Source organism: Phyllopteryx taeniolatus, chromosome 3 (assembly GCF_024500385.1).
Source record: "Phyllopteryx taeniolatus isolate TA_2022b chromosome 3, UOR_Ptae_1.2, whole genome shotgun sequence".
NCBI classification, from domain to species: Eukaryota; Metazoa; Chordata; class Actinopteri; order Syngnathiformes; family Syngnathidae; genus Phyllopteryx; species Phyllopteryx taeniolatus.
Window position 1 is genome coordinate 33132713 of NC_084504.1, and position 27847 is coordinate 33160559.

General features: G+C 43.4%; 1 protein-coding gene across 9 annotated transcripts in view; it reads left to right on the forward strand.

Annotated features, from left to right (window-relative positions):
- Positions 1-24356, forward strand: part of nos1 (nitric oxide synthase 1 (neuronal)) — a 79557-nt gene extending 55201 nt beyond the window's left edge. For 6 of the 9 annotated variants that reach the window (XM_061768817.1, XM_061768816.1, XM_061768820.1 and 3 more), the window contains 16 exons: positions 1926-2030; positions 3074-3132; positions 3217-3333; positions 4226-4393; positions 4683-4857; positions 5411-5549; positions 6430-6508; positions 7429-7622; positions 10325-10494; positions 13923-14133; positions 16393-16480; positions 16575-16696; positions 18870-19018; positions 19953-20147; positions 21060-21178; positions 21800-24356. In XM_061768817.1, coding sequence (XP_061624801.1) covers positions 1926-2030; positions 3074-3132; positions 3217-3333; positions 4226-4393; positions 4683-4857; positions 5411-5549; positions 6430-6508; positions 7429-7622; positions 10325-10494; positions 13923-14133; positions 16393-16480; positions 16575-16696; positions 18870-19018; positions 19953-20147; positions 21060-21178; positions 21800-21815 — 2106 coding nt within the window. In that variant the 3' untranslated portion in view covers positions 21816-24356. Of the gene's footprint in view, positions 1-1925; positions 2031-3073; positions 3334-4225; positions 4394-4682; positions 4858-5410; positions 5550-6429; positions 6509-7428; positions 7623-10324; positions 10495-13922; positions 14134-16392; positions 16481-16574; positions 16697-18869; positions 19019-19952; positions 20148-21059; positions 21179-21799 lie in introns of all 9 variants that reach the window. The other 3 variants (XM_061768823.1, XM_061768824.1, XM_061768821.1) reach the window with 2 other exon arrangements.
- The last annotated feature ends 3491 nt before the right edge of the window (positions 24357-27847 follow it).

Sequence of the window (27847 nt, forward strand, 5' to 3'; positions counted from 1 at the left end):
CTTGCGTCGCTAAGGTACGCTTGCGACGCTATGGTACGCTTGCGCCGCTAAGTTACCCTTGTGACGCAAAGTTACGCTTGCGACACAAAGCTAAGACACGCTTGCGACGCTAAGGCACGCTTCCGCCGCTAAGGTACGCTTGCGGCGCTAAGGTACGCTTGCGTCGCTAAGGTACGCTTGCGACGCTAAGGCCCGCTTGCCCACGCCTTGCATCAGCCGGCCTTGCAAAGTAAGTTGCGGCCGTCTTTTGTCACACTCGGCTCTCCGGCTAGGAGGAAGCGGGCTGATTTTTTTTTTTTTTTTTTTTAAATCAGCCAAGCCAAGCACAAAAAAACCTCAATCGCACATTGTGCGGTTTGCCTCAGGGTTTGTCCCCCCGTATGATGAATGGCACAAAAGGGACACGTTGAGGCATGTGAGCATCGGGAATGCGGATGTGTGGGTGTGCGCACGCTGTGTTGCCCGCGGTCTGGGATGACGCTCATTTCCTCTTTAGATGTCGGCATGTGTGCCAGCGAGCGATTTGCATCCCCAACACTAAGGCCCGGGCCGTACGAATTGACTCGGTACCGTACATTCACCATGCGGAAAAAGCTATTCCCCATGTGATAGTTACTGTATCTCGATGGATTTATGCGCAAGCAACTTCTGCATCGGGCAAAACAGGACCCCTCACTTCCTTCCGGTTTAGGTGACCTGCGGAGCCCTACGGCAGGAGACCTTTAACAAAGCAGCTGTAGAAATATTATACGTTTGCAATGTCTTTCATTTTACACAAGATGTGTTGAAGAGCTACCAAAGATGACCATCTCGCATGTTTAGGCTTTGTTCATGTTTGTCAGATTCAGGCGTGGCGGGGCCGCGTGTGGTCCGCGCCTACGCTCGAAGTCGCTCCTCAATTCATTTTTGAACATTTTTAAATTGCGTCTTCTCCCATACCTGATCAGTCTTAAGTTGTAATAATACCTTTCACCACTAGACGGCAGACATCGCTATGTAGCGCTTCCACCAATCTTCTCCATCACAGAAGAAGAAACGGAAGCAGTTTATAACTTCAGCACCTAGCTTGCTTAGCGATGCTGTCAGCTATGATTAATTTTGTGGCGCTGATGAGTCACACAAGGCAAACGGAAACTCCGTTAAGTAGAAGGAGATTCTTTTGTGAAATTAACAGGAAGCATATCTTACATATCTGGTGAGACGCCAGGTAACGCTTTGTTTCGATTTGGTTACCATGCAACGGAAGTGACCGTGAGTTTACTGTAAAGTGAAATGCGAGAAGTATACTGAGGCTGCCAAGGGCTGCGCTCAAATCAAAAGTACACAAACAGCATTTTTTTTGTTTTTGTCCTCCAAAAACATGGACATATTGAACACCGCTCATATTGTTGGGCCAGCAGCAAGACAGGAGAGATGCACCAGGGTTCCTTCATCAAAGCAGAGTGAACTGCCCAATACTGCAAAGTGAACTGGCCTCATAATTTTGGGATTTGGCATGGCATGGCGGACAAACGTAGTATAGCATTTTGAGTGAGTTAGTTTTAAAATTCAAAGTCAACTGTAAGTGCAAAAACTCATTTTGTGCATTTCCCCATGCACAAAATGACAGCGAATTTTAAAATGGCTGAATAGAATTTACTAGAATGAAACCGTTTCTGTCAAACTTCCTCCTTCGATGTGCTGCTCTTTTTGGTGTGTGCGGGTTGGCCACCTGGGGGCAGTATAAGACAGACATACAGATATACTGTAATAGAGGCTCGGCTTCTCAGTACGGCATTAATATTAGTTGTTCTTCGCAGAGGATAAAGAATATAGTCGGGTCATTGGTATCTCAAGGCAACACTGTGGTATTAAAATCTGTAATAGAGCAGGGCACGAACGATGAAGCGTAATGTAACGTGGGAACACCGGACACCTGTGTGCAGGTGATGTCCATGGACGACTACGACGTGGTGGACTTGGAGCATGAGACGCTGGTGCTGGTGGTGACCAGCACGTTCGGCAACGGCGATCCACCTGAGAACGGAGAGGTGGACATCCTCATTTTTAGGAGACTTTTTCAACATGACTTCTGGGTGGCAAAATCTTAGATGGTGCCACTATACATGTGTTATACACAAACCAATATTTCGTTGCCACAAAATATTATTTCCAGCGCATGTTACACCTGATGTATGTCCACAGAGTAATTTCATGGTGGCCACAATTTTGCCTTTTATGGCAACAAAAATGTATTTCAAGTGCATGTTATACCTACTCCGTGGCCATTTTGTGCACAAATTATACCTAATTAGTGGCCGCAACTTATATGCGCTTGTTTTGAATGTCCTAAAGGTTTTGGCGCTTTTAAAAGCACATCGGGAGCCCTGACAACCACGAGGCAGAAGCTGAGCTGCACTGCATTTGTTCACAGAGCCCAAGGCAGCTCCACTTCTCTTCTCTTACCTAATACTCTATGTTCTGTGTGGAAACCCAAATAATCACCCTTTAGATTAGATCGTTGCCAGATGTATTTTGATTGTGATCATTTTCATAGCTAGTTAGGAACAAAAGTTAAGAAAAGGTTGTGGCAAGCTTTCACACGAACCGAACGACTTGTGATCTGGCCCCGGGCCCATGAGTTCATCAACACGCAAGATTTGCGACATCCACCCGTTATTATTCTCACCCACAGCTTCTGGTGGATTGCTTTTATTTATTTATTTGAAAATGGAAATGAACCTAAACCCAAGACAAAGGTTTTCAGTTCAGGTCAGCAGTAGGCAAATATTTTTGTGCCGCCCAGAAATAGCTTGCCGCCTGTTGTTTACAAACATTCCGGAATGGTGTGTTATCGGCCTTCGATCCCTGACTTGTTTTCTTGCCTGTGAATATTATCATTATCCAGGTCATTTCATTCTCACGGCACTGAATGGATCGCGACCGGACTGTTGTTTGTCTGAGAAGACATTTCGCCTCTCATCCGAGCAGGCTTCATCAGTTTATGCAGCGAGGCTTAGTTAGGACGCACTAGCCGGTGTTTTGTGTGGAAGACTCAGCTATTTATGATATTCATAATTACTTGTCGTCGTAGAAATTCGGAGCTGCCTTAATGGAGATGCGGCACCCGACGTCAAATACGGAAGACAGAAAGTGGGTTGGAGCCACCACAATGGATTTTTTTCAACACCAAACAATGTCAATGGCACTAAGTGTATTTTTTTCTTATCCGGGCAGGAGCTACAAAGTTCGCTTCAACAGCGTGTCCTCCTACTCGGACACCAGGAAGTCGTCCAGTGACGAGCCGGAAGTCAAAGTCAACTTTGAGAGCACCGGACCGTTCGCCAACGTCAGGTACGCCAAAGTTGTGCTACCCAAAACCTTCTTTTTCTACTTCTTCTCTTGGGTCAGGCTGTCTTGGGAATCCCTCACTACCCACAAAAAAAGCCCTATCGAATGGTTGGGGAGTACAGAAATTGTGAGTGAGTCCCGACACAGCCTTAGTTTCTATGGCGTCTTACAGAAAAGCTTTTCCATTCAAAATAAACATGAGAAAAGAAAAGGTTTAGTAACGCCTGCTTTCAAAAATCAAAAGTATGGCTGGATGGGAAAAGAGATGGTTGGATGAAAGGGTGCATAGAGAAGTGGAAGACACCAGCTGCTGCAAAACAATTTCCTTCTCCATTTTAATGTTCTTACTTTACTGATTGTGGGTGATGGAAAGTAATGGTGGACGGGCGGATGGATGGATGGATGATGGATGGAGATTAGGAAAGGATGATTGGGTTGAAAAAAGGGGTGATGGATGTAAAGGATTGGTGGATGGAAAGAAGGATCAAAGATTGGATGGATGATTATGGGTGATTGGATGGATGGATGTAAACGGGTTGGTGGATGGAAAGAAGGAGCAAAGAGTGGATGGATGTGAGAAGAGAGGAGGGATTGCTAATAGGCAAGGCTCCAGGACCGGATGGATGGATGATGGAAAGGATTGTTGAATAAGAAAACAGGGAAGGATGATTGGGTTGGAAGGAGCAATGATTGATGGGTGGATGATCACGAATCAATAGCTTGGTGAAGGGAAATCCATCTTTGATGGTTCATTAAGTGATTGATTTGGCGGCTCGCTGCCCTAACTGCAATCACGACGACCAATCAAACAGAATCACTGGCTGAGCCTTTGGTACATTTGTACAAAGCGAACGCAAACCTCGGTCCAACCGCAATGTCTGCTTGTGAAACCCAGCTCCGATGCGCCCGATGGCTCGGGACGGAGCGCCGCCGAGACCACCGGGCGAGAGGGCGGGGCTCCCGATGGGGTCCCACGGGGTACCGCGGTGGAAACGCAGCAGGCCAGAAAAGACGGGAAAGAGCAAAACGGCGCGCCTGCCAAAAAAGAACGAAAACCGCTGAAGTATTTCAAACGTTTGCTCGTGTTAAATTTGCCAGGATTTTGGCTTTGGGAGAGGGGCTTTTCCCATAGGCTAACACTGCCCTGTGCGTGTGTTTGTGTGGTGTGTGCGTGTGTGTGTGTACTTGTGTCTATGTGTTTCTGTTTGTGTTTTTGTTGTGTGTGTGTGTGTGTTTGTATTTGCCTCTGTGTGTTTTTGTTTCTGTGCATCTGTTTCTGTTTGTGTGTGCACATGCACGTGTTTCTGTGTGCATTTGTGTTCTTGTGTTCGCATGTTTGTGTGTGCGTGTAGGTTCTCGGTGTTTGGCCTTGGATCCAGGGCCTACCCACACTTCTGTGCCTTTGCCCACGCCGTGGACACGCTGTTCGAGGAGCTCGGGGGGGAGCGCATCCTCCGCATGGGGGAGGGCGACGAGTTGTGTGGCCAGGAGGAGTCCTTCAGAACTTGGGCCAAGAAGGTTTTTAAGGTGCTGTTTACACCACACGCGTCGAATTTCATCACAACCGTACATCGCATACCCGAGCACTTCCATTTTTGTGACTTGGTGAAAACGGATGCATTTTAGGGGTCCCAAAAGCCAGCTGCTTGTGTCCCATGTACAATTAGAAGAAATTACACAAAAAGGGATGAACGCATGAAAAGGTCTCAAGAACCCATGCCCAAAATGGAACGTTTGGGTAAATTCCAGTGTTCCCACTTTGATGGACTGTTGTTAAAAATAGAAGGAACTCATATAGTGCTTTTCATGATACTCAGTCGCTTTACAGAAAATAAAGTTCAAGTTGGATGATTATTTTGAGGATTCACCATACGAAAGGGGGTGGGACCCCTGCGTTTGTACTTTGACGAACTCCGACTGGGAAGTTCGGCCATACGAGCCCCAATCGGAAGCAGGCATCCTGGACAGATGGGAGACACGAAATTGTAAAGCTTTTTTCACTGCGCCATCTAATGTGAGCGGAGCTGTGCGGTATATCCTCCAGTATTCTAATCCTTTTTTCCATCTTTCCCGCCTCAAGGCCGCCTGCGACGTTTTCTGCGTGGGTGACGACGTCAACATCGAGAAGGCCAACGACTCCCTCATCAGCAACCACCGCAGCTGGAAGAAGAGCAAGTTCCGCTTGACGTACACCGCAGAGGCACCGGCTCTAACCGACGGTAAAAAAATAATAATAATAAAAAAAACATTTTCGTCAGTTCTACTTTTTCCCCTATTCAAAAGCATACAGCAACATTTTACTACTTTTCCTTTTTCCAGCAAAAGTGCCTCATTAATTACTGTAAATAAATGTCACTATTTTCTTGTATAATGTTGAATTTGTATTGTTCCACCAGATAGTGCTACTTTCACCCATTCAAAGCATGCAGCCACATTTGATCCCTTACACCGTTTACCGCAAGGGAGCCTCACTTCTCAAAGAAGCATGTTGCTATTGATGTTGAGTAACAGCGCTTTTATATTGCTCCACCAGACTGTGCTACTTTTCCCCACATTCAAACCATGTAGCAACATTTCCCACTTTTTACTATTTCCACCAAGGGTGCCTCACTACTTGCAAAAGTGTCACTACCCTATTTAAGTTGCTTAATGGGGAATTTGTCTTCTTCCACCAGATGGTGCTACTTTCACCCATTCAAAGCATGCAGCAACATTTTATACCTTATACCGTTTCCTGCAAGGAGCCACACTCCTGAAATAATCGTATGTCGCTATTCATGTTGAATAATGAGTTTATATTGACCACTAGACTGCGCTAATATTCCCCCATTCAAAGCATGCAGCAACGTTTCCCAGCCTTTACAGTTTGCTGCTCGGGTATCTCGCAACTGAATTCATAAGGCGTGTCGCTGCTGATCTTAGAACAAAATGGGGAATTTGTTTGTCCACCAGATGTTGGGGACACTTATCCCCAGTCTAAAGCATGCAGCGACATTTCACACCTTGTGTTTAATTATATGAATACATTTCTTATGGTGTCATTCCAAAATGTACATAATTAGCTCTGACTTCATGATTTTTATTCACTTATTTTTACAGCACTGTCCATCATCCACAAGAAGAGAGTTTACGGAGCGAAAATGCTGGAATCGCAAAACCTCCAAAGTCTCAAATCCAAGTAAGTTTTTTTGGTTTTGTTGTCACTTTGAATTGCAATTGAAATTGAATTTGAAACAGTTCATACTTCTCCAATCCCGTTGACATTTAGCAGGCTGAAAATAGCTTCCTTAACTCATATGATAACGAATGTCTACTAGCTCAATGCAAACATATGACGGCACACGCCATAAGGAGCTCATGGAAATTAGCATCACTGTTACGTTAGTTGTCACCCCTCAAACAACTGCTATTTAACAAACACAGATCAGCAAAGCATCCAAACAGAGCTTACAAACAATACTCACAGGCATACGGTATTCAGTAAACCCCCCTCCATCGCGAGGGTCACGTTCCAGACCCCCCCCCCACGATAAATGAAAGTCCATTATAGACAAACGGGGAAAAAAAAGCTTTTTATTTTTCTTTTTTTGTTTAGGGTCTTCACACACTTTTAAAACAATACCCACATTTAAACACAGAATATATTGAGAGAGAGAGATTGCAAGAGCAATGGATAAAGAATGGCGAAAATATCAAAATTAATACCACATGCAGTACAAAAAATAAGGTGTTCGCATCCCGAAGAAACTACCTGTACTATCAATTGCCTTAAATGGTTTAAAAAAAATAATAATAATAATATAGGTATTGCACAATAATAATTAAAAAAAACATGTAAAAGCGGGATCGCAAAGCGTGAACTGCGATATAGCGGGGTTTTACTATATACGTATATTCTGTTCTGTGAGAAATGTTACTTACACTGCCCGTCTTCCACTGGAGCTCAGTGCTGCCCGGGTATTGTTGTGGCGCAACATGGTACTACACTGAAGACCCAAATTGCTTGTATGCTGTAATAATCCATAAAAAAAACAAAAAAAAAAAACATTGCTTCAAAATCGGGGAGATTCTGCGGAGGTTCACTTTGCTGTTTTTCAGTCGCTCCACCATATTCGTGCGCCTGGACATCAACAAGCATGACAAGCTGAGCTACTACCCTGGCGACCACCTGGGCATTTTCGCGGGCAACCACGAAGACCTGGTGACGGCGCTCATCGACAAACTGGAGGACGCGCCGCCTGTCAATCAGATCGTCAAAGTGGAATTCCTGGAAGAGAGGAACACGGCGCTAGGTGTGTGTACGTGTGTTTGGGTGCGTGTTTTTTCAATGTGTGTTTCTTTCCGTGTGTGTGTGTGTGTGTGTGTGCACACGTAGTCCCAGTGTGACTAAAGTGTGATTTTGGAGCGCTCCCGTCAAGATTTCATGATCGTGATTATATTTTTATCATTTCCATTCCTGACCTTTTGGCACCCTCTCAATTTTTCTTGAGGCAAAAAAACTAATTGGCTCATTAGGGGGAAAACATCCTTGCACCCATATTAATGCACCCGCCACTTCATCTCTACTGTTAAACGTTTTGGGTTGTTCTTCCCCAAGACAGTTTCCCCTTCTCAACATGAAATTTGGTAAGCATGTGTATGCCTACAAAAAAGTGAAGAATTCATAAGCACACTGAAATCACACCACACGTTATGGTATTTGAAAACGTTCAAACAAGTGCTACTTTACACACGTGGAGCAGCAATGCATACAAACAGACCATACAACAATACTCACAGGCAGAATTACATTCTCTCTGCTCTTTCTGGAGATGAGTTGAGGACTGTCTCGTAATTATGCTGCAGGTCTTCCAGTAGAGCTCAGTGCTGCCCGCCATGTTGTGGCACAACGTGGTACTACACCGAAGACGTACAACTCTTAACTCCGAACTGTAAAAAACTCATGAAAAGAAGGATGGCATCAAAATTGTTCGATATAGCGGGGTTCACTCGCGATCAGTAACTCCGCTCCTGGAGGAATTGAGAGAAACACTCAGGAATAACAGGAGGCTCTTTGTAACCATGGCAACCCATCCACAAGAAGCACTTTCAAGGCCTCAACCCGAGCAGGAAGCGTGTCACATATGCTGCGGTGTCACATTGCGTCATCGACGTGCAATGGTGCATTAATGAGATGGCGAAACTGACCTTTTCATGATTTTGTCAACAGTAGGCGGGATGAACCCATTCGCTGACAAGGAGGAAAATATTCATCAAGTACGTTATTCAACGGGTAGCCGTAGAAGAGGGTCTCGCTAAGCTTCTCTTTGAAATTCAAACTTATGCGTAACTGTAATGACGAGCTGCTCCCCGTCGATGGTGCTCTGCTCGCTTTGGATTTGAGATCAGCGCAGATTTCAAGTAGTCGGTAATGATTACGCGCTGACTCGTCACGTCAATTGTGAGGGAGAGAAATGGCAACACGACAGAAGTCATCTATATGTGGTATAAACGGAGCATGTGTGGTCGTAGTTAATAAAATGGTGTGTGTCGCGATGGTGAGAAAAAATGATGCAGTGTGTGGTGAATGGCGAAGACGATGTAAAAAAAGTCACTGACGTTCCATCAAGCCAAGCGGTGAGTCGGCGTCACTCGTAGTTGCATATGTGTAAGTAAATGATTACATTGCCATCAAAAGCCCTTTCTAAGTCTTGTCTTTGTTGTTGTATCATTTGAGCCTTTACAAAAGCAAAACAAATCTTAGTTTCAACCTGCCCGCACCCCCTCGGCTCAGTGACCTCTCCAGATTTGAATGCATATTTAACGTTTCATTGTTGTCGATAATGTCATGATTTACTTCACTCATCCTGTTTACAATTAGTGCTTTGTCCTTGTGTCTTTGTTTCTCTCTCCCTTCTAGAAACTTTGTTCTGTTCGACTGATTCTCAATAAACCTCAATTATAATACCACAAAACTCCACTGTGACAGAGTAAAAAAGGGATACAGATTTTTCATTCTACTTGACCAAACAGCCGAATAGAACAACAAAAAAAGAAGAAGCCACTGTTTAAAGAATGGCAAACTTTTTTTTCCGGTGAAAAATTTGAGACGACTATTTTGGTAGGTTTGGTGCTCATATTGTCACAGAACACTAAAAATATTCGGTGGGTCTCGAAAGGTCTGTCACGGCTCGCAACGTGGGGAACTCTGGTTGGGAAAATGGCTGCTAATCACCGGAATTGAAAACCATGACAAACTCTTGTTTTGTTTAAGGTTTTCTGACACAAAAAAAAAAATAATCCAAATGAATCCAGCAGAGCCTGTGGGTGAGGAGGATAAATTGAGCGGTCGTAAATAGTTGTACAGAGAAGATGACAGCCCGCACTAAGGGACACACTTGGAACAAAATTTCCATCAGGTTTGTGGAAGATGTTTTTTTCTCACGGGTATGTAGAAAAAGGTTTAAATAAAACTTGTCTGAAGCGTAGACAGAGCAGTGTGGAGGGAGGAGCTACAAGTATAAATAATTGTGTCATCGGCGTACAAATGGGAAAGACAGTTATCAATATCATGGACTGTATTGTTGATGTAAATACTAAAAAGTGTTGGACCAAGTATGGAACCCTGCGGGACACCTTTTAAGAAGCAGGTAAGGGAAATGAGAGCAGACCTTCCACCTTCACGTAGAGCGTAGTTCAAGTATTCTCAGCGAGGCCAATATTCTGTAATCTCTCCATGAATTAAAAGGAAAAACGTATCTTTTGAAATGTAAAATCTCCGTTCCAAGCAATTTAGCTCACGGAATGTCTTCTTTCCAACTGACACTTCACACAGGCTCAAATGGTTGTTGGTTATTGTTTTCACAATGGCCTAGCCTTGCTCAAATGACACACAAGGCTTTGTTTACTAACGCTGCCATCGGAGCTATCGCTAGGACGCCACGGTGAAAAGATCCATGGCCCCCCGCCCCACTTGCGGCACATTGCTAAACTCCGTCTTTCCTCACCCCGGCAGGCGTCATCAGCAACTGGACCAGCGCGAGTCGCATCCCGCCCTGCACCATTGTCCAGGCCTTCCAGTACTTCCTGGACATCACCACGCCGCCCAGTCCTGTCCTCCTGCAGCAGTTTGCCGCCCTGGCCACCAACGACAAACACAAGAAGAGGCTCGAGGTGCTCAGTAAGGTAAAAAGCAATAGATTGGGGTTGGATAAATCATCTTTGCTCCACCAAGGCGGAGGGAAGGTTTCTCTGGTGTGAAGGCCTTCTTCAAATTGCTTCGTGAGGTCTTTCCCACAACCGGACAACATGAAAACTTACATCTGGCGGTGGCGCTATATTTACTACGTTACATTTACACAGGTAACATTTGGGATAAATTGTACTTGTCAGAATCAGAATCATCTTTATTTGCCAAGTATGTCCAAAAAACACACGAGGAATTTGTCTCCGGTCGTCGGAGGAGCCGCTCGAGTACGACAACAGACGGTCGATTGACGGAGAACGCTTTGGAGACACAAAGACATTGACAAAAAAACAAAAAACAGTCACTGAGCAATAAAGGGTTAATATTTTTCTGGTAATTTTGGTACAGAGTAGTTTTAATGAAGCATGCTTTTTACTTTTACTCAAGTGTTTATGGTATGAAGAAACGGTACTTTTGACTCCATTACAATAATCTACATGCCATTCGCTACTTTCATTTATCCATAATTGTGTGCGGGATCTATTTTTAGACTTCTCCTTTTCAACTCCTACCCACCGTGATTCCCATTATAGTGATGTTCCACTCAAGTTCACCAATCAAACGACACCAAAAAGTCACGTCTGCGGACAAAGTCTTCTGTAGGCCTTGGCGGGCCGACCAAAGCGCGCAATTTGTGTTTACGTGACAAACTATGAAAAACAACAGCTTTAACATGTTTTGGCTGTGCATATGGCAACATTAGCGCTATTTTATGCTCACAAGTAACTGTAAGGGGGGCGGGGGGGGCTTAGTCTGGCTGGCTGAGTGGTGACTCACGTATCCATGCCGTCGTCGTAAACGTTCTAAGACACGGGGAAAGGAAGTCATCTGAATCGCGCGGAGGAAACAAAAGCGCAGCGTCGCGTTCCGTTTTTAGTTTTGTGTGAACTACATGTGAACTGAAGCCGTCTTTTCACATCCTTTGTGCGCACGACACAGATTTTCCTCCTCATGTAGGCATTGCAGTCAAGTCCTATTGAGAAGGGATATTCACCCTTTTTTTGCCTTATGTAATTCCAAAACCACACTTGTGTAAAAGGCTACCTTTTGATCACAAGGCACAGGCGTAGCGTCTTCGAGTGCTAACGTAGCACTCCGCATCTTTCCTCCCGGACAAGACCTGCACACTCACTTAACAGCAAAACAATTGGGCAAAAACATGACCAAACATTTTCTAAATCTTTTTTTTACACAATCTTGCAAATGCTGGAAAATATGACTTAAACCATTTTTTTAAAATATGACAAAAAAGTGAGCAGAAAATGACAAAAACTGGAGAAGAAAACAAAAATCTGACAAAAAGACAGACAAAAATCTGATAGAACTTGGGCACAAATATGACAAAAGTAGCAAAAATATGGTAGAAGGTAACAAAACTGGAAACAAGTTGCTAAAAATAAGTGGGAAAAAAAGTGAAAGGTGGGGGAAAAAAACAATAGCTTGGTCCCCAAAAAATCCGGCATAAAAGTAAAACTAAATCTGACAAAAAAACTGATAAACAAAAACTGACAAAGCTTACAAAAGAGATGACAAAAAGTGGAAGTATAGCGACTAGCGCGAAATCTAAGGTAGCCATCGACATCTTCATATTTGTTTGTTGCCCGTCTGAACGTCGCGGACACTCGAAACTCGTTCCAAGTGGAGAAGACGGCCGTCCGGTTTTCGTACCTCGGCTGCTTGTCTCTTGTGTAAGCGGAGTGACGAATGTTTGGCGACGCGAGCGACTTTTCGCCGCCTAAAATAATCACCTTCCAAATGTCGATGACACACGCTTGCAAACAGTTGGCCGCCGCCGCCGTATTCCGCTCTCTCCGCGCTCTCCGCTCGCGCGTGTTTACACAGCTAAAAGAGGAACCCTGCTTCGCTTTAGCCAAAGAAACGCAACAGTTGTGCGCCTTACCGCTTTCAATCCGATAAACCCAGCAGCCCAAAAATAACGCTGGTCATACAGGGGGGGCCACGGAGGCCCACGAGAAACTGTTAAACCTTGTAAATCCAACTAGATCCATTTCCGTCGTGTTGCTCAGCGTCCAGTTTTTTCCCATTTGGCAAAGAATTGTTACACATCGGCTAAAGCGGGAGATTGAAGTCATGCGTTCCAAAGTAGGTGTTCTAAAAGTTGAAACGATACAAAATATAGCGGCGGACGGTGTATTTGGTTTGTGCGCCTTCAGTGGAGACTAACCCGACTTGATAGCGCCGCTATCACGTCAACGTAATTATACAAAAACTGTCGATATTATTCAAAAAGCAATGTGCCGCGGACATCATCCGAATCATTATTTAAGCAATAACATTTACCTAAAATACATCATACTCACCAGAGATGCTGCTTATTAAGTGTATTTTTTACTCGTACAGCGATTTTAACACGTACAAAAAATAATCCCACTCATAGATGTTCTCTGCTCTGTGGCAGCTTCTACTGGGGCTTAGTTTTGGATCTTCTCTACCTCTTCTTCTGTTGCTGTTAAATATGCTGCATCTCCTCCAGCAGAGCTGAGTTTCTGCCCCCCATGTTGTGGCACAAGCCGGTACTACACTTAAGGCATGCAAACGTGAAGTCGGGCTTGCCTGTATTCTGTCAAAACCCCAAAATGTTGGATAGACAGACACCCATCTAAAAATGTTATGTATAGCTGCATCAGCTTAAAGTGATTAGGGCTGCACCCGACAATTGTTTTAGTAATTGATTCATTTGTTGATTTATTTTTGTCATTTTTTTTTGTTTTCGTTTAATTGATGGATCCCATTAAAAAAATGTTACCATTATTACAAATTGACAGCGCAGTGATTAGGATTCAATTACTACTTTGGCCCTTCAACATCCATCAGAAAATTGGCAAATATGTTGATCATTTTTTTTCCAAAGTAATAGCAGATGTTTACAAAAGTCTTATTTTGAAAAATTGCAACAAAAAAACTTTGATGGAGGGCGACAGAAATCAGAGAGTATTTACAGTTGAGAGGCTGAAATTACACATTTTGGACAAGTTTAGGTTCAACAAGGTTAGAGACCTTGTTGAATCGATTGTCCAAACAATATTCAATTCATTTCATATAGGGCTGGGCATCATTTGAATTTGAATTTCTGTCAATATTTTGTTTGTGTGTGCATTTTGTCTTGTATTGTTCTGAAAATTGTATTGAAAACCTGCGACATCGATTCGAGATTAGGGACGTCCCGATTGCATTTTGAGTATCTGCCGATAGCGAGTCTCGAGCCGAAACCGCGGCATTACGTTAAGAAGGACAAAAAGAGCGCCTCCGAATTGTCTGGATGATCTTTTTTATGCGGCTGAAATTCAACAGTGGTTCCGATCACGTAAATCAATACAGTATTTGTTTTTTGCGTTGCGTGTTTCAGGGTCTGCAGGAGTACGAGGAGTGGAAGTGGTACAACACGCCCACGCTGGTGGAGGTCCTGGAGGAGTTCCCGTCGGTGCAGTTGCCGTCCACGCTGCTGCTCACCCAGCTGCCGTTGCTGCAGCCGCGCTACTACTCCATCAGCTCGTCGCCCGACGTGCACCCGGGCGAGATCCACCTCACCGTGGCCGTCGTCTCCTACCGGGCCAAAGGTAAAGACAGACCAAACTGAGATTTGAATACCGAAAGTACAGATACTTTATTTGCCTCTCGAATTGTGTGTTTTTTTTTTTTTTTTTAGTGCCGACCGCACAATTGCTTTTTCTGTCCCACTTTTACTACAATTTGTAAAAAAAAATTTCCCTGAATGTCAGCAGAGGTGGCAAAAGTACTCTCACTCTGTACTTTACAAGTACAGATACTCGAAAGAGTTACTTAAAGATCAATGTTTCCCCTCTAAATATGGGTTTTCTTTTTTTTGTTACCAACATCATAACTACTGTGATTATTATAATTATTATCATTAGTGTTGTTGTTTTTGTTTTGGTTAGGGTTAGGAATCGTGGACGTTTTACATGTCGGATGTGAAAAATACACAAAAATTGTGTCACTAATATAGAATAGAAGTACTGATGCAAGACAACTTTTTTAAAAATTCAGTTATTATATGTACTTGAGTACAAAAAAAGTGAAAATAAATGAAAATCAAATTGACAAATACATTTTTTTTTATTGATATCGTATTCAAACATTCTAAGAAATGTTGTAGACTGAATCTTTATGGACTCAAAATGTACTTGCGTGCAGAAGTAAAAAGGACAAACAAATGTTTAGTGTCAATTATCAACGACCTATACTTGAAGTCAAAACACATTTTTCAAAGTCAGAGTTGGCAGAAATATAAAGGCTGAGAAGTGTACAGCACGTAAGCGGTGGCCGCGCCACTTACGTGCCGCTGCAATCAGAATTACAACGAACAAATAAACGTAGCTCGAGGCGTGGAAACACTTCCCAAACCGCCTCGGGTGGAAGCAAAATCCTCCAAACGACGATCGCTTCGCCGCGTTCAGTCTGGAAGGAGCCTCCCGACACGCCTGAGAACAATTCCGAGCGACGTTTTCCCACGACCGCGCCGTGCTCAGCGACGCCACGAACGTGCTCTCGTAACAACAATTCCTTCAATGTTATTCATTTACAAACAACATTTATTCAATGGCGGCACAGCGGCGGAGCCGCTTAGCACATCCGCCTCACAGCTCTGGGGGCCGGGGTTCGATCCCCGCCCCCGCCAGTGCGGACTTTGCGTGTTCTCCCCGTGCCCGCGTGGCTTTTCTCCGGGCACTCCGCATTCCTCCCACATCCCCCAAAAAAACATGCGTGCGAGGTTATTAAATTGCCCGTAGGTGTGAATGTGAGCGCGACTATGAGAGTTGTTACAAGGTAAAAAAAAAAAGAGAGGAAATGCAACAAAAGGAATTTTGAAAGAAAAAAAACGTCGTCGCAAGATTATGACAAAGACGTCAGTATTATATGAGGAAAACGTGTTATTGCAAGAGTAAAAATATTACCTTTATTACTTAGATAAATTCATGAGAAAATGTTTGAAAAGAATATTTTGATTTTACAAAATGTTCCAATAAAAAAAAAAAAAAGAAATGACCACAAACTTTAAGATGAAAAAGCGCCAATGTTATGACAAAAGTCGTAATTCTTGCAACAAAAATCTCAACATTTTAGGAGGAAACAGTTGCGATTTTACAAGCTGTAACGTTGCAAGAGAAAAAAAGATGTATGAGCAAAAAGTTGCAATGTTAGTCAATATGATGAAAAGTCCATTTTTACCAGAACAAAAGTGTCGATTTTGTGAGATAGTTGTAAAAAGAAAAAATGATGACAAATGTTGGGATTTTAGGAGAAACATTGTGTGAATAAAAGTGGCAACGAAAGAAAATGTTTATTGGAAAAATGTCGTTGTGAGAAAAACAAGAATAATGTACCTTTTATTAGAAAAAGATATTTTCTCTGCCCAAAAAAAAGGTTGAGAGTACTTTATAAAATACATCCATAATAACAGAATTAAAAAGAGTGTAAAGATTTCAGCAGTTTGGTCATCGTGATAGTTCAGTGGACATTGTGCTTTTACTTGTGGTGCGCTCACCTTGGCCACCGGCGGGCAGTATAATACAGACATACTGTACATAATACACAAAGAAGCCTTTGACAAATATGCGACTCGGTAAGCTGCAGTAATAGTACTGTTTTGCAGAGGATAAAGAATATATTGTATGCAGGTGAGTATTGTTATATTGTTAGTCTCCGTGTCTCGCTGCGCCATTTGTGTTCAAATAAGCGTCAACTACGGCGACGTCGATTGTACGTTCATTAGCCCGTCCGTGGTGTTTTGCACTGTGCGTTAGCATGAAGCTAGCAGAGCGTCCTGAGGTAGTTTGAATGTCGACGATCCCTTCCAGACGGCGAAGGTCCGGTCCACCACGGCGTTTGCTCGTCGTGGCTCAACAGGATCGAGAAGGGCGACGTGGTGCCCTGTTTTGTGCGAAGGTAACGCCAAAGCCGCCGCCGAGCTCGCCTTTGTCACGCTTTCGCTGACGCGTGTCCCCGTGGGGCTCTTTTCTTTTGTGTTCGCTACGTTTAGCGCGCCCTTATTCCGGCTTCCCAAAGACCAGCACGCACCTTGCATCCTGGTGGGCCCCGGGACGGGCATCGCCCCCTTCAGGAGCTTCTGGCAGCAGAGGATGTTTGACCTCCAACAAAAAGGTCAGACAACAGAAAAAATGTCCACATTTTACAAGCTTCCAATTATTAACAGTCATAATATGCATCCATTTTTCTGTCGCGCTTCTCCTCACGCGGGTCGCAGGCGTGCTGGTCCTCGCAACTGTATTACTGTATTATAACCATTTTTTCAAATGTATTGCACATAAATGGGAAATAAAAATTGTACCTCAATAAAAGCTTCCAAATAAAGTTCTTCAAAATCAAATGTTTTGCACGTCAAAGTGAAATGCAACTGGACGGTACTTGGGCCGTGATTCATTCCCTTTGACAATCACTGTTAGGTCAACAAACAATAGCGGAATTCGAAGAAATTCTAGTCTCGTCAAGTGCAATAAATAAACATAATCGTCTCATAAAGTTCCATAAATAAATGTAATAGTGTAATAAAGTGCACGGGAGAAATGTTCGGGAGGGCGGTCCCAGGTTGGGTGAGATGAAAGTGTGTGTGTATGTGGGTGGGGGGGTGGTCTTCGTCCTTTCCTAAGCGAAAGTGTGTGTGGGGGTTGGGGGGGGGGGGGGGGGGGGTCTTCGTCCTTTCCTAAGCGAAAGTGTGTGTGTGTGGGGGTGGGGGGGTGGTCTTCGTCCTTTCCTAAGCGAAAGTGGGTGGGGGGGTGGTCTTCGTCCTTTCCTAAGCGAAAGTGTGTGTGTGTGTGGGGGGGGGGGTCTTCGTCCTTTCCTAAGCGAAAGTGTGTGTGTGGGGGGGGGTGGTCTTCGTCCTTTCCTAAGCGAAAGTGTGTATGTGGGTGGGGGGGTGGTCTTCGTCCTTTCCTAAGCGAAAGTGGGTGGGGGGGTGGTCTTTGTCCTTTCCTAAGCGAAAGTGTGTATGTGGGTGGGGGGGTGGTCTTTGTCCTTTCCTAAGCGAAAGTGGGTGGGGGGGTGGTCTTTGTCCTTTCCTAAGCGAAAGTGTGTATGTGGGTGGGGGGGTGGTCTTCGTCCTTTCCTAAGCGAAAGTGTGTATGTGGGTGGGGGGGTGGGCTTCGTCCTTTCCTAAGGGAAAGTGTGTGTGTGTTTCTTCGTCCTTTCCTAAGCGAAAGTGTGTGTGTGGGTGGGGGGGGGGGTGGTCTTTGTCCTTTCCTAAGCGTCCACCAAATTCAATTCAACCTCTGAAGCTCGAGCAAAACTCGGATACGTCAGTGATTCCCAACCGGCGTGGCGTGGGAAAGCTGAAATTTGACTTCCTAGCTCAAAACATTCTTCATTTCCAAGCCATCATGTCTCTTTATTGGTCTTCTTTATGCCAGCGAGGCAAAGTGAGAAGACGCGCACTCGCCAGAGGTCGCGCGCTGACGTCAGTGCTGTTCTTTCTTTCCTCTGTCCCAAAGGAAGGAAGCAGCTTTTCACGTCTCCTTGACCCCACGACGGATTCCGACACAGGTTAAGGAACGGTTAGCAAATTGGACTTTCCCAAGAGGGAATGAGTCGCAATATATACCGCGTGGGATTTAATGCCGAAATCTAGGACAACCCCTTTTCTCCGATTGGTCATTCGCTGACTTGCTTTTCTTTCGGGGCCACAGAAGAGAGCGATATGATTATCTGAGGTGATTTCTATGGCTGGCGACCGGTTCAGGGCGTACCCCGCCTCCTTCCCGACGATAGCCGGGATAGGCTCCGGCGCTCCGGCGGCCCGCGTGAGGAGCAGCGGTGAAAGAAAATGGATGCATGGCTGAATCAGTTGCAACTCTTGCCACTTTGCTTCGGTTTACTTCGTTGCGGGTATCTTCATCGTGATCTAAATTCTTTTGCGACGAGTGACTCGACGTCTTGGGTTTCACTGGAGTTCATCCGTTCGTACCGGAGTCCGGAATTCTTCCAACTTTATTCGAATAAAATACATTTACAATGTATTGAGAGTCTTCAATTAAACTAGCATGCGTGTTTTTGGGGTGTGGGAGGAAACCGGAGTGCCCGGAGAAAACCCACGCGGGCACGTGGAAAACAGGCAACGTCCACACAGGCGGGGCCGGGATTTGATCCCCGGTCCTCAGAACTGAGAGGCAGATGTGCTAACCGGTCGCCCACCGCAGCATCCGAGAAACATAATCGTACAATAATGAAACATAATAGCCTAAGCGCCTCCTTGCTCAAAGGAACACGAGCCAAGGATGTTGTACATGGTCCGCCCCCTACATTTGCTCTTGTCCTTGTTCAGGTGTGGAGTCCAGGCCAATGATCCTGGTGTTTGGATGTCGCCAGTCTGAGATGGACCACATCTACAAGGAGGAGACTGTCCAGGCCAGGAACAAGGAGGTCTTCAAGGAGCTCTTCACCGCCTACTCCAGAGAACCCGGAAAACCAAAGGTGACCTGCAGGATTGTAAACTTAGACGCCGCCGTCATATTTGATGAAACCATTGCCTCGAGACCAAAGCCTTCTCTTGGGCCGAGAGCCTTGTCTCGCATTTGGTACTTTCTCTCAGGACGGGAACCTTCTCTTGGAACTAAAACCTTCTCTCAGGACTAGAGCCTTCTCCTGGAACGAAACCCTTCTCTTTCGATTAGAACCTTCTCTTGGAACGACACCCTTCACTCTGGACTAGAAGCTTCTCTTGGGATTGGAATCTTCTCATGTAACCGAAACCTTTTCTCAACATGAGTACCTTCTCTTGGCACTAGAACCTTTTCTGAGGACAACAACCTTCTCCCAAGCCAAGATCCCTTCTCTCGGCACTAAAGCCTTATCTCAGAGCTAAACATTTCTCTTGGGATTATACCTTCTGTTGGCATCAAAACCTTGTCTCAAGATTATCTTCTTCTTTTGGCACTAGAACCTTGAAAACCTATCTCAGGACTACAACTTTCTCTGGGGACTAAAGCATTCTCGAAACAAGAGTTCTTATCTCAGGACTACAACCTACTCTTGAGGCTTGAACTTTCTTTCAGTCCTAGAACCTTCTCTTGGGACAAGTACTTTCTTTTGGGACTAGACCATTCTTTTGGGAGTAGTAGCTTATCTTGGGACTGGAACCTCCTTTCAGGAATATAACCTCTTGAGACGAGAACCTACTCTCAGGACACAAACTTCTCTCTGGAGTAATACCTTGCCTCGTTGGTTTGTTGCTGACCGACTATATTCTCACTATATAAGGAGTAAACATTTGATTAAAAGTAACATACTCTATTTGGTTTTTGTTTCCCAAACCTGTGAATAAATGGCAGTCATTCACTTGTTCTTTTTTGTGTTTTCTGTGTGGAACTCAACTGCAGTGTTTTTCCTCGTTGTTGTTTCCCTCCAGAAATACGTGCAGGACATCCTCCGCGAGCATCTGTCCGAGCGTGTGTACCGGTGCCTGCGCGAGGAGGGCGGCCACATGTACGTGTGCGGAGACGTCACCATGGCCGGAGACGTGCTCAAAACCGTGCAGCAGATCCTCAAACAGCACGGAAACATGAGCCTGGAGGACGCCGGCTTCTTCATCAGCAAGCTGAGGGTAAGACCAAAACGAAATACAATACAAGTATCGGGCCATCACTCTGGAATACAACGTTCTCTGGGGACTAGAACCTTCTCTTGGGAAAAGAGTATTATCTTGGGATTGCATTCCTACTGTCGGGACTAGAACTTTCTTTCGAGACTGCAACCTTTTCTTGAGATGAGAACTTTCTCTCGGAGCAAAAAACTTCTCTCGTCTCCTGAAACGACAACTTTCTTTCAGGAAAAAGCTCCTTCACCGGCACGGCTCTGCACCGCTCTGCTCTGGCCGAGCGAAAAGAAGACTCTCGCTCGCACGCTGGTCCAAAAAAAAAAGTGTGCTTTCTTCAAGCTGTTTATTTGTCACTCAATTGAAGTTTGCTAGGAACTGACACGCAAGACAAAAGACACACAAAAAAAAAAAGACACATTGCATATTGAAACACCGAAATGTTCAACCGAAGCATATAATAATGATGATAATAATAATGAATATCCACTAGCTTAATCCTAACATATAATGTGAAACACCGTAGTCGGGCTAACGTAAATCGACAGATGTTATGCTAGCTGTAAACCATCAAACGACTGCTACTTCACACACACGGCGCAGCAACACATACAAAGTATACAATAATACTACAGGCATATATTGTCTCTGCCAAGTGGGAGCTATTACTACAACTTAGTTGGGGGCCTTCTCTGCCTCTTTTTCTCGCTCCTAATTATGCTGCATGTCTTCCAGTCGAGCTCGTGCCGCCCGGGATGTTGTGGCGCAATGTGGTACTGCACGCAAGCTGCGCAAAAACGAAATTCGCATTTGCCTGTATTGTGTAAAAACCCAGAAAAGCGATCGCTCCAAATTCTGTGATGATGATGATGATGATGATGATGATGATGATGACAATAACGGTGATGATGTCGATGGCAGGACGAGAACCGCTATCACGAGGACATCTTCGGCGTCACGCTGCGCACGTACGAGGTGACCAACCGACTGCGCTCCGAATCCATCGCCTACATCGAGGAGAGCAAGAAAGACCCCGACGAGTACGTCCGTCTCGCAAAGCTCGCTGACGTGTTTCAAATTCCATAAAAAAAAGATATTGTCTCCAAAAATGACTTTTTTATTCCATCGAGACAAAACTAGGACTTTTTCACAATGTTTTGTTTCAGAAAAAAAAACAATTTATATGCGATGACAACCTTTTTCTCAAAATTTTAAGAATTCTTCTTTCGGAAAAGTTTTTCCTCAAAATTATACAGCTTTTTCCTTAAAAAACAAAATACAACTTTCTTTATTTTATAACTCTGATTTTTTTTAGGGGGGGGGGGGGTAATTTACACAAATGTTTGTGGGGTGATTTTTATGACTAGTTTTTTTCTAATCATTTCTAATATGACCACTTTTTTCTTGTGACGTTCCAATTTATGACTCCCCCCCAAAAATGTATCAAAGAAATCATTTGGATTGTGCTGGTCGAGTGTAGGCCATGGAGAGCATCCATCCCCTGAGTAAATCTCCTTGGCACAAATAGAAACTGCCGTCACGTGAACAAAAACAAGTGCGTCACCATGGAAACGCGTTGGAGGAAAAGCTTTTTTTTTTTTTCCCTTCTTCATATTGAAAGTAAACGAGTGTAACATCTCCATTTTTGTGTTTTCTCCCAGGGTTTTTTGCTCGTAGGCCGCCGCCAACGCCGCCAGGATGCAGCAGCACTGGTTCCACAAAACTGTGCCAATTTTTGTACTGTTCAAAAAAAAAAAAAAAACTGGAGAAAATATAATGTCTATGTACGTATGTGTTTGTTTTGGGTTTTTTTGTTTTTTTATACCACCTTTGTGTTTTTAGGCTGCTGAGGTTCTCTTCCACTCGAGCTAACTCGTGTTGACGCCTCATTACGAATGCATGACTCGGAGACAAGAAATATCCCATAATAATCTCCACTCTGTGTTACTGTGCTGCGCCGCAAAAGGCTGACTCTGTTTTTGCTTTATGTCGGTTTGTTTTTGATATTTGCACAGCGCATGCGTGTGGCCAACAGTTTAGCTACGAAAAGAACTTTTAAGGAGACCGGCAGGTTCCCTACCGACCGAGCATGACGGGATGTCTGGAAGTTAGATGACTCACAAGCAGGCGGGCGGACGACAACCGATATGTCCCGGCCGACACAAACACACCACCGCTAAGTTTTTTCGTAAACTTTTTCTCAGGGGGAAAAAAAAAAACCTTAGTTCTGACAAGAGCCACTTTTTTGTAATATTACAAATATTGCTTTTCTCGTCACATGACCATTTAATTTTTTCTCAAAAATAAGACACTTTTTTTTCTCAAGATTGTTGACGGTTCTCGTAATACCACAGGGTTCAATTCTAGGTCCCCTTCCGATATATTCTTACTAGGGATGGGAATTGGTAAGAATTGAGGGATTCCATTATTGATACAACTTATTGATCCGAGTCCTTGTTGATTCTCCTTCTGAAAAGCACATTTTTCAGACTTTTTCTCAAAAAGGAAAAATGGATACAAGCACGTGGGTAGAACTGAAATGTCAGAGATGACACAAATGCATCTTTGAAAAGCTTTTTTGATAACTTTTTAAAAAAGACTTTCACCGCAGTGAGATTACAATTTGTAGAAATTCGATATTATTTTCTTGAATTACAACTTTACTCTCATAAGATAGATATTTCTTTTCTCCCAAAATACAACTTTATTCTTGAAATAATACTTTTTCGGGGGGGGGGCATTTTGCTCGTAATATTGCAATTTTAGTCTCCTAACAAACCAACTTTATTCCCATAAGAGCTTGTTCTTTCAAAAAGAACATTTTCTACATTTTCATGAGAGAACTTTCTTCTTTTTTTTCTCTAAAAAACATAAATCTTCATAACATTAACACTTTTTCGTCTTCAAACTACTACTTTATTCCAGTAAGACTGTGTGACTTGTTTTTTTTTTTTAAATACATTTTTTTTTCCTCAAGAAAAATACAGCTTCATTCTCATAACCTTATGACTTTTTTCCCCAAAACAAATAACTTTATTCTCATGAGATTGACTTTCTTCTCAAAATATTTTATATATAGATTTATATTTTTATTTAATATCCTTTTTTGCTTTAAAAGTTTTGTTGCTGATAATATTGTAATTTTAGTCCTTTAACAATCTGCCTTTAATCCCGTCAAATTGAAATGTAATACTTTTTTCTCATATTCTCCCCCACCCAAAAAAAAAACCACGGCTTTACAGTATCCTCGAAATATTCCGGCTTTTTTACTTTTTGTTCTTAATACCGTGTTAATCTCTTAACACTACAACTTTATTCCCACGAGATCGGGATTTGTTTTTCGAGAAAATGTGTTATTTCTTTCTTTTCTCTCCTCTCTTTATTCTAACAACCTTAGGAAAGTGTGTCAATGATGACAGTTTGGCCTTTTGGAAAGAAAGAAGATCCTTTGGATAATCCTGCTTTCTAGTCGGCGCTCAAATCGACGTTTCGATTGAAAGTCGGGGTCAGCGCATAATGGCGGCGGGATTTTGTCCAAATCTCCAGCGTCGTCGTCGTCGTCGATGAATGAATGTCTCCTCCCGCGTGTTTGAAATGTTTCTTGGAACAAGAGCCGTTAAGTCTGTGGTGTAAAATGTGCAAGAGGAAAACAACTGAAACCGCTTATTCTATCGTATATTCAGTAAATATATACAGGATATAGCCTCTATATAAACAAATATATATTCCAAGTATAAACTCTCAAGAGTAGCACTGGGATCTTTTCTAAGAATGTATTTTGAATATGTAAGCGAGCACTAGCGTTCAACGATAGCGCCCCAAAAACCTCTTGAAAAGAGGTCTGCGGGGTCTCTCCTGTTTTGGGGTGCCGAGGCTCAATGCATGGTGATCTTGTGTCTTCTGTATTCATGATAAAAGTCTCTTTACCAGCACTTGTGCGTCGTGAATTTGTTCAGCAGCGGGCTCGTTCTTTGCTTTCTTTGCTTTTGTGTGTGTGTGTGTGTGTGTGTGTGTGTGTTTTGCTACTGCTGCTGCTGCTGCTAAGAAGAAGAAGAAAAAGAAAACGCGTGAACCCGATCAGCCCGGTTTTTTTTACAAAGAATAATTCCTCTCTCGCGCTCCGGAATCACCTCTGTGCTCCAACCTATCTTTGAATGCATACCACTGCAAGGACTGTGCATTTACTTCCAAAATAAAGTGGAACATTTACAAAATACACACTTGCTTCACTTGTGCTTCTTTGACTTTTGGGTGTTCCATTTCTTTGCCTTCAAAAGGTCTTGACTTGCTTTTTTGTTTGAGTTCACCTTGTTTGTAGGTCTTGCTGACTTCCGAAATTGTCCAGTTGTTTTTTTAGGTCAGGGTACTGACTTGGCCTTTGAACACCGGCATTTGTTTGCCTTCAACAAGTCTTCGTTTTCACAGAAACTCGCTCAGGTGGGTGAAGAAGGCAGAAGTAAAGGCAGAACCACGCAAACAAGCAAAAAAAAAAACAACTCAAGACTGTTTGAATGCAAAAAAATATATATATTCTAAGATCACTTTTATCTGCAGATAAAAGTGAAGGCAGAACACGCAAACAAGCAAAAAAAAGACTTTCTGAAGGCTAGAAATGAATAATTTCAAATTCGTTTCAATGATTAAAGTCAGAATCTAATATTGTTCAACTATGTTCCGAAGCCAACACAGCACAATTTTTTACTTATTGAGAAACAAAGTTGAAAAAACTGCTCAAGACTTTTTGAAGGCAAAAAATAATAATTTTCTGTGAATGAAGTTGGATAGCTGACGTGAAGGCCATACACTGCAGGAAAAGTGAAGGCGGCAACTCGAGACTTTCAAAGCAAGAAAAGGAATTTTCTTCAATGCTAGTTCAAGTCTGACTAAAAAAATGTTCCAATCAAATGTCTGATCCCAAGCCAACAAGCAAAGGTGGATAGTAGCGCGTTACATTTACTCAAGTAACATTTTCCATAAACTCTACTTGTCAGAGTACTTTAAATGCACCATACTTTTTACTTGAGTATTTATGTGACGAAGGATCGATACTTTTACTCCGTTAAAATGTTCGACATACCGTTCGCTACTTTTATCTAGCCGTTCTATTTTTAGACTCCATCGTCGACTTCCACATAGGGTTCCCGTTGCGCCAATCGCTAATCTCATTTGCCTCCAATTCACCAATCAGACGACACAACGCGGTCACATGACCGCGGAGGGTTAAAAAAAAAAGAAGAAAAAAACAGCCGCATGAGTGTGTTTACGCACAGAAAAACAACAGTTTTGTCACGCAGCTCTTCAATTGTGACTGGCCAAACTTGGACATTTCAGCCCACTTGTAACTTGAGAAAACACCTCGCGGTACGTTGCTGCTGTTTCTATTGTTGTTTTGGCAGTGGATATGGCAACATTAGCCCTATCCAATGGTGTCGCACACACAATCGCTAAGTCTGGTCCGCAAACACCTTCATCAATCCATTGAAGTGAATGAAGCAAAAATTGAAATGGTGGCAGGCGTGTGTCGACTCCCATCGATTATTTTTTTTTTTTATTTTATTTGATGTCCATGCTCTGATTTAAAAAAATATAAATGAAATAACAATGTGAAATTACTGAAGTTTCTCTTGTAGTTTTTTCATTGAGTACTTTCTTACTCTTACTCAAGTAAATTTTTGGATGACTACTTTTACTTGAGTCATATTATTCTAAAGTACCAATACTTTTACTTGAGTACAATATTTGACTACTCCACCCACCTCTGCCAACAAGGCATGCTTTTACGAAGTGACGACAAAAGAAAAGCTAGAAAGAAAAAGCTAGTCAAGACTTGTTGAAGGCAAGAAAAAAGGCAGCATTCTTAAATGATGGCGTCACTGGACTGATCTTTTATGAGCCCGTGTCATTTTTCCTGACGGTTGTGGAACTTTTTCTCTCCTGTGCGCTCGTCTAAATTGTGAGCAGGCGGCACCGGCCGATTGGATGGCCCAGCCTGATTTCCGCCACCGATTGGCCAGAGGAAGGACGATAACCTTTTTTTAAGTCTGTCGCTCGTCCCAGTCTTTCCTCAATGAATCGGATCCTCACATCAGAATCTGATATTGCCGGGTGTGTTGCCATGCCAACGGCGTGACTTTCAACTGCTGAAGACGCAAGTGAAGGTAGATAGAAAACACGGGCGAGAAATGTACTCGAGACTTGTCGGAGGCAAGTAAATGTCTGACTTTCACGTGGGTGGCAGCAGCAAGGCCCAAATGAACTCGGAGCACGTTGGGGATGTCAGATGTCTGGTTGCCATAGCAGCGCGGTGACAACCTGCCAACAAGACAAACTCCTCGCAAGGATTGGACACATGGGAAAGGCTGGAAATACCGCCCGCACGGAGACGCAAGTCAGCGACCGCACGGAGGTAAGTGACTCCCTGTTCTTTTGGGGATTCTGGATACGAGTTCAACTCAAATCACGAGAATCTACTAAGAATGGGACCTGATGAGAATTGAGTGATTTCGATTCCGTGCCCGAAACTGCCACAGAGCTCTTATTGGACTACTAACTTCCTTTTTTGCATCTCACTCTGAACAACACTGCAATATCACATTACATCCTGAGGTGTCCCACAGGGCTCAATTTGAGGTCCCGCTCCTATGTAGTCTCACCAGGGATGGGAATGGGTGAGTATTTTGTTGTTCTATTTGTGTTTCTTTTTTTTTTTAGTTCCACTGCGTGATATTGTAGTTCGTCCACACGATCATATCCGCAAAAACCCCTTTGAGAAAATTCCGAGCTGACCTCAGGCTGACTTTTTGTGTCTTTGATGTCCCCAACTGATAGTTTGACTTCTAAAAGGGATTGTTGGTGAAAATCTGCTCTAAGAAGTTGAGCTCTGCGTTATTTGTTCACAAGTTCAATGGGACAGACTGAAAGTCATTCAAAATGAATTTGCAGCTCAGAGCGCCTGTTGAATAAATTCACGAGTACACAAATGAGACAACACAACAAAGCCTCAAGAGGGACTCGTACGAAGGGAGTTTTTGCTCACAGCTCAGCTGCGACTGAAGCAAAAAGTACGCGGTGCCTTGAGATACAAGTCAAATGGATCGCAAACGACTACCATCTCAAATCATCTTTCCCCATTGAAATGTATGTAAAGGCCATTAATCTGTTCCAGCCTCCCCCCAAAACATGTTTGAATTTCTGCAGTGTTGAAAATAGCACTCTATTTACTTGAGGAAATATATAATAATAATGTCATTAAACACAATGTAAATAATTGTCGTTTTTGTGCTGTTACCTGCCTTGGCCAACTGGGGGCAGTGTTACCCACACACACGGAGACATTGTACTTGGACGTAGAGTTGGACGTACATGTAGACATCTGGGCTCCGCGCAGAGGATGAAGAATATGACTGAGGACTGTTATATTGAATGTGTAAATGCATTGGTGCACTATGTTCAAATATTAGTTGTTTCAAGGGTTATACGTGCGTTTCCCATTTCGTGTTAGCGTTAGCATTAAGCTAGTAGACTACGTGTTGGTTTTAAATGCCCATGTTAGCCAAAAAAAAAAAAAAAAAAGCCAAAGAAAAATCTTCCAGAAACAGACTTTGGGATATTATATACAAATATCTCTTTATGGCATGCCGGGCGACCGGTTAGCACATCTGCCTCACAGTTGTGAGGTTGTAGGTTCAAATCCGGCCTCGCCTGCGTGG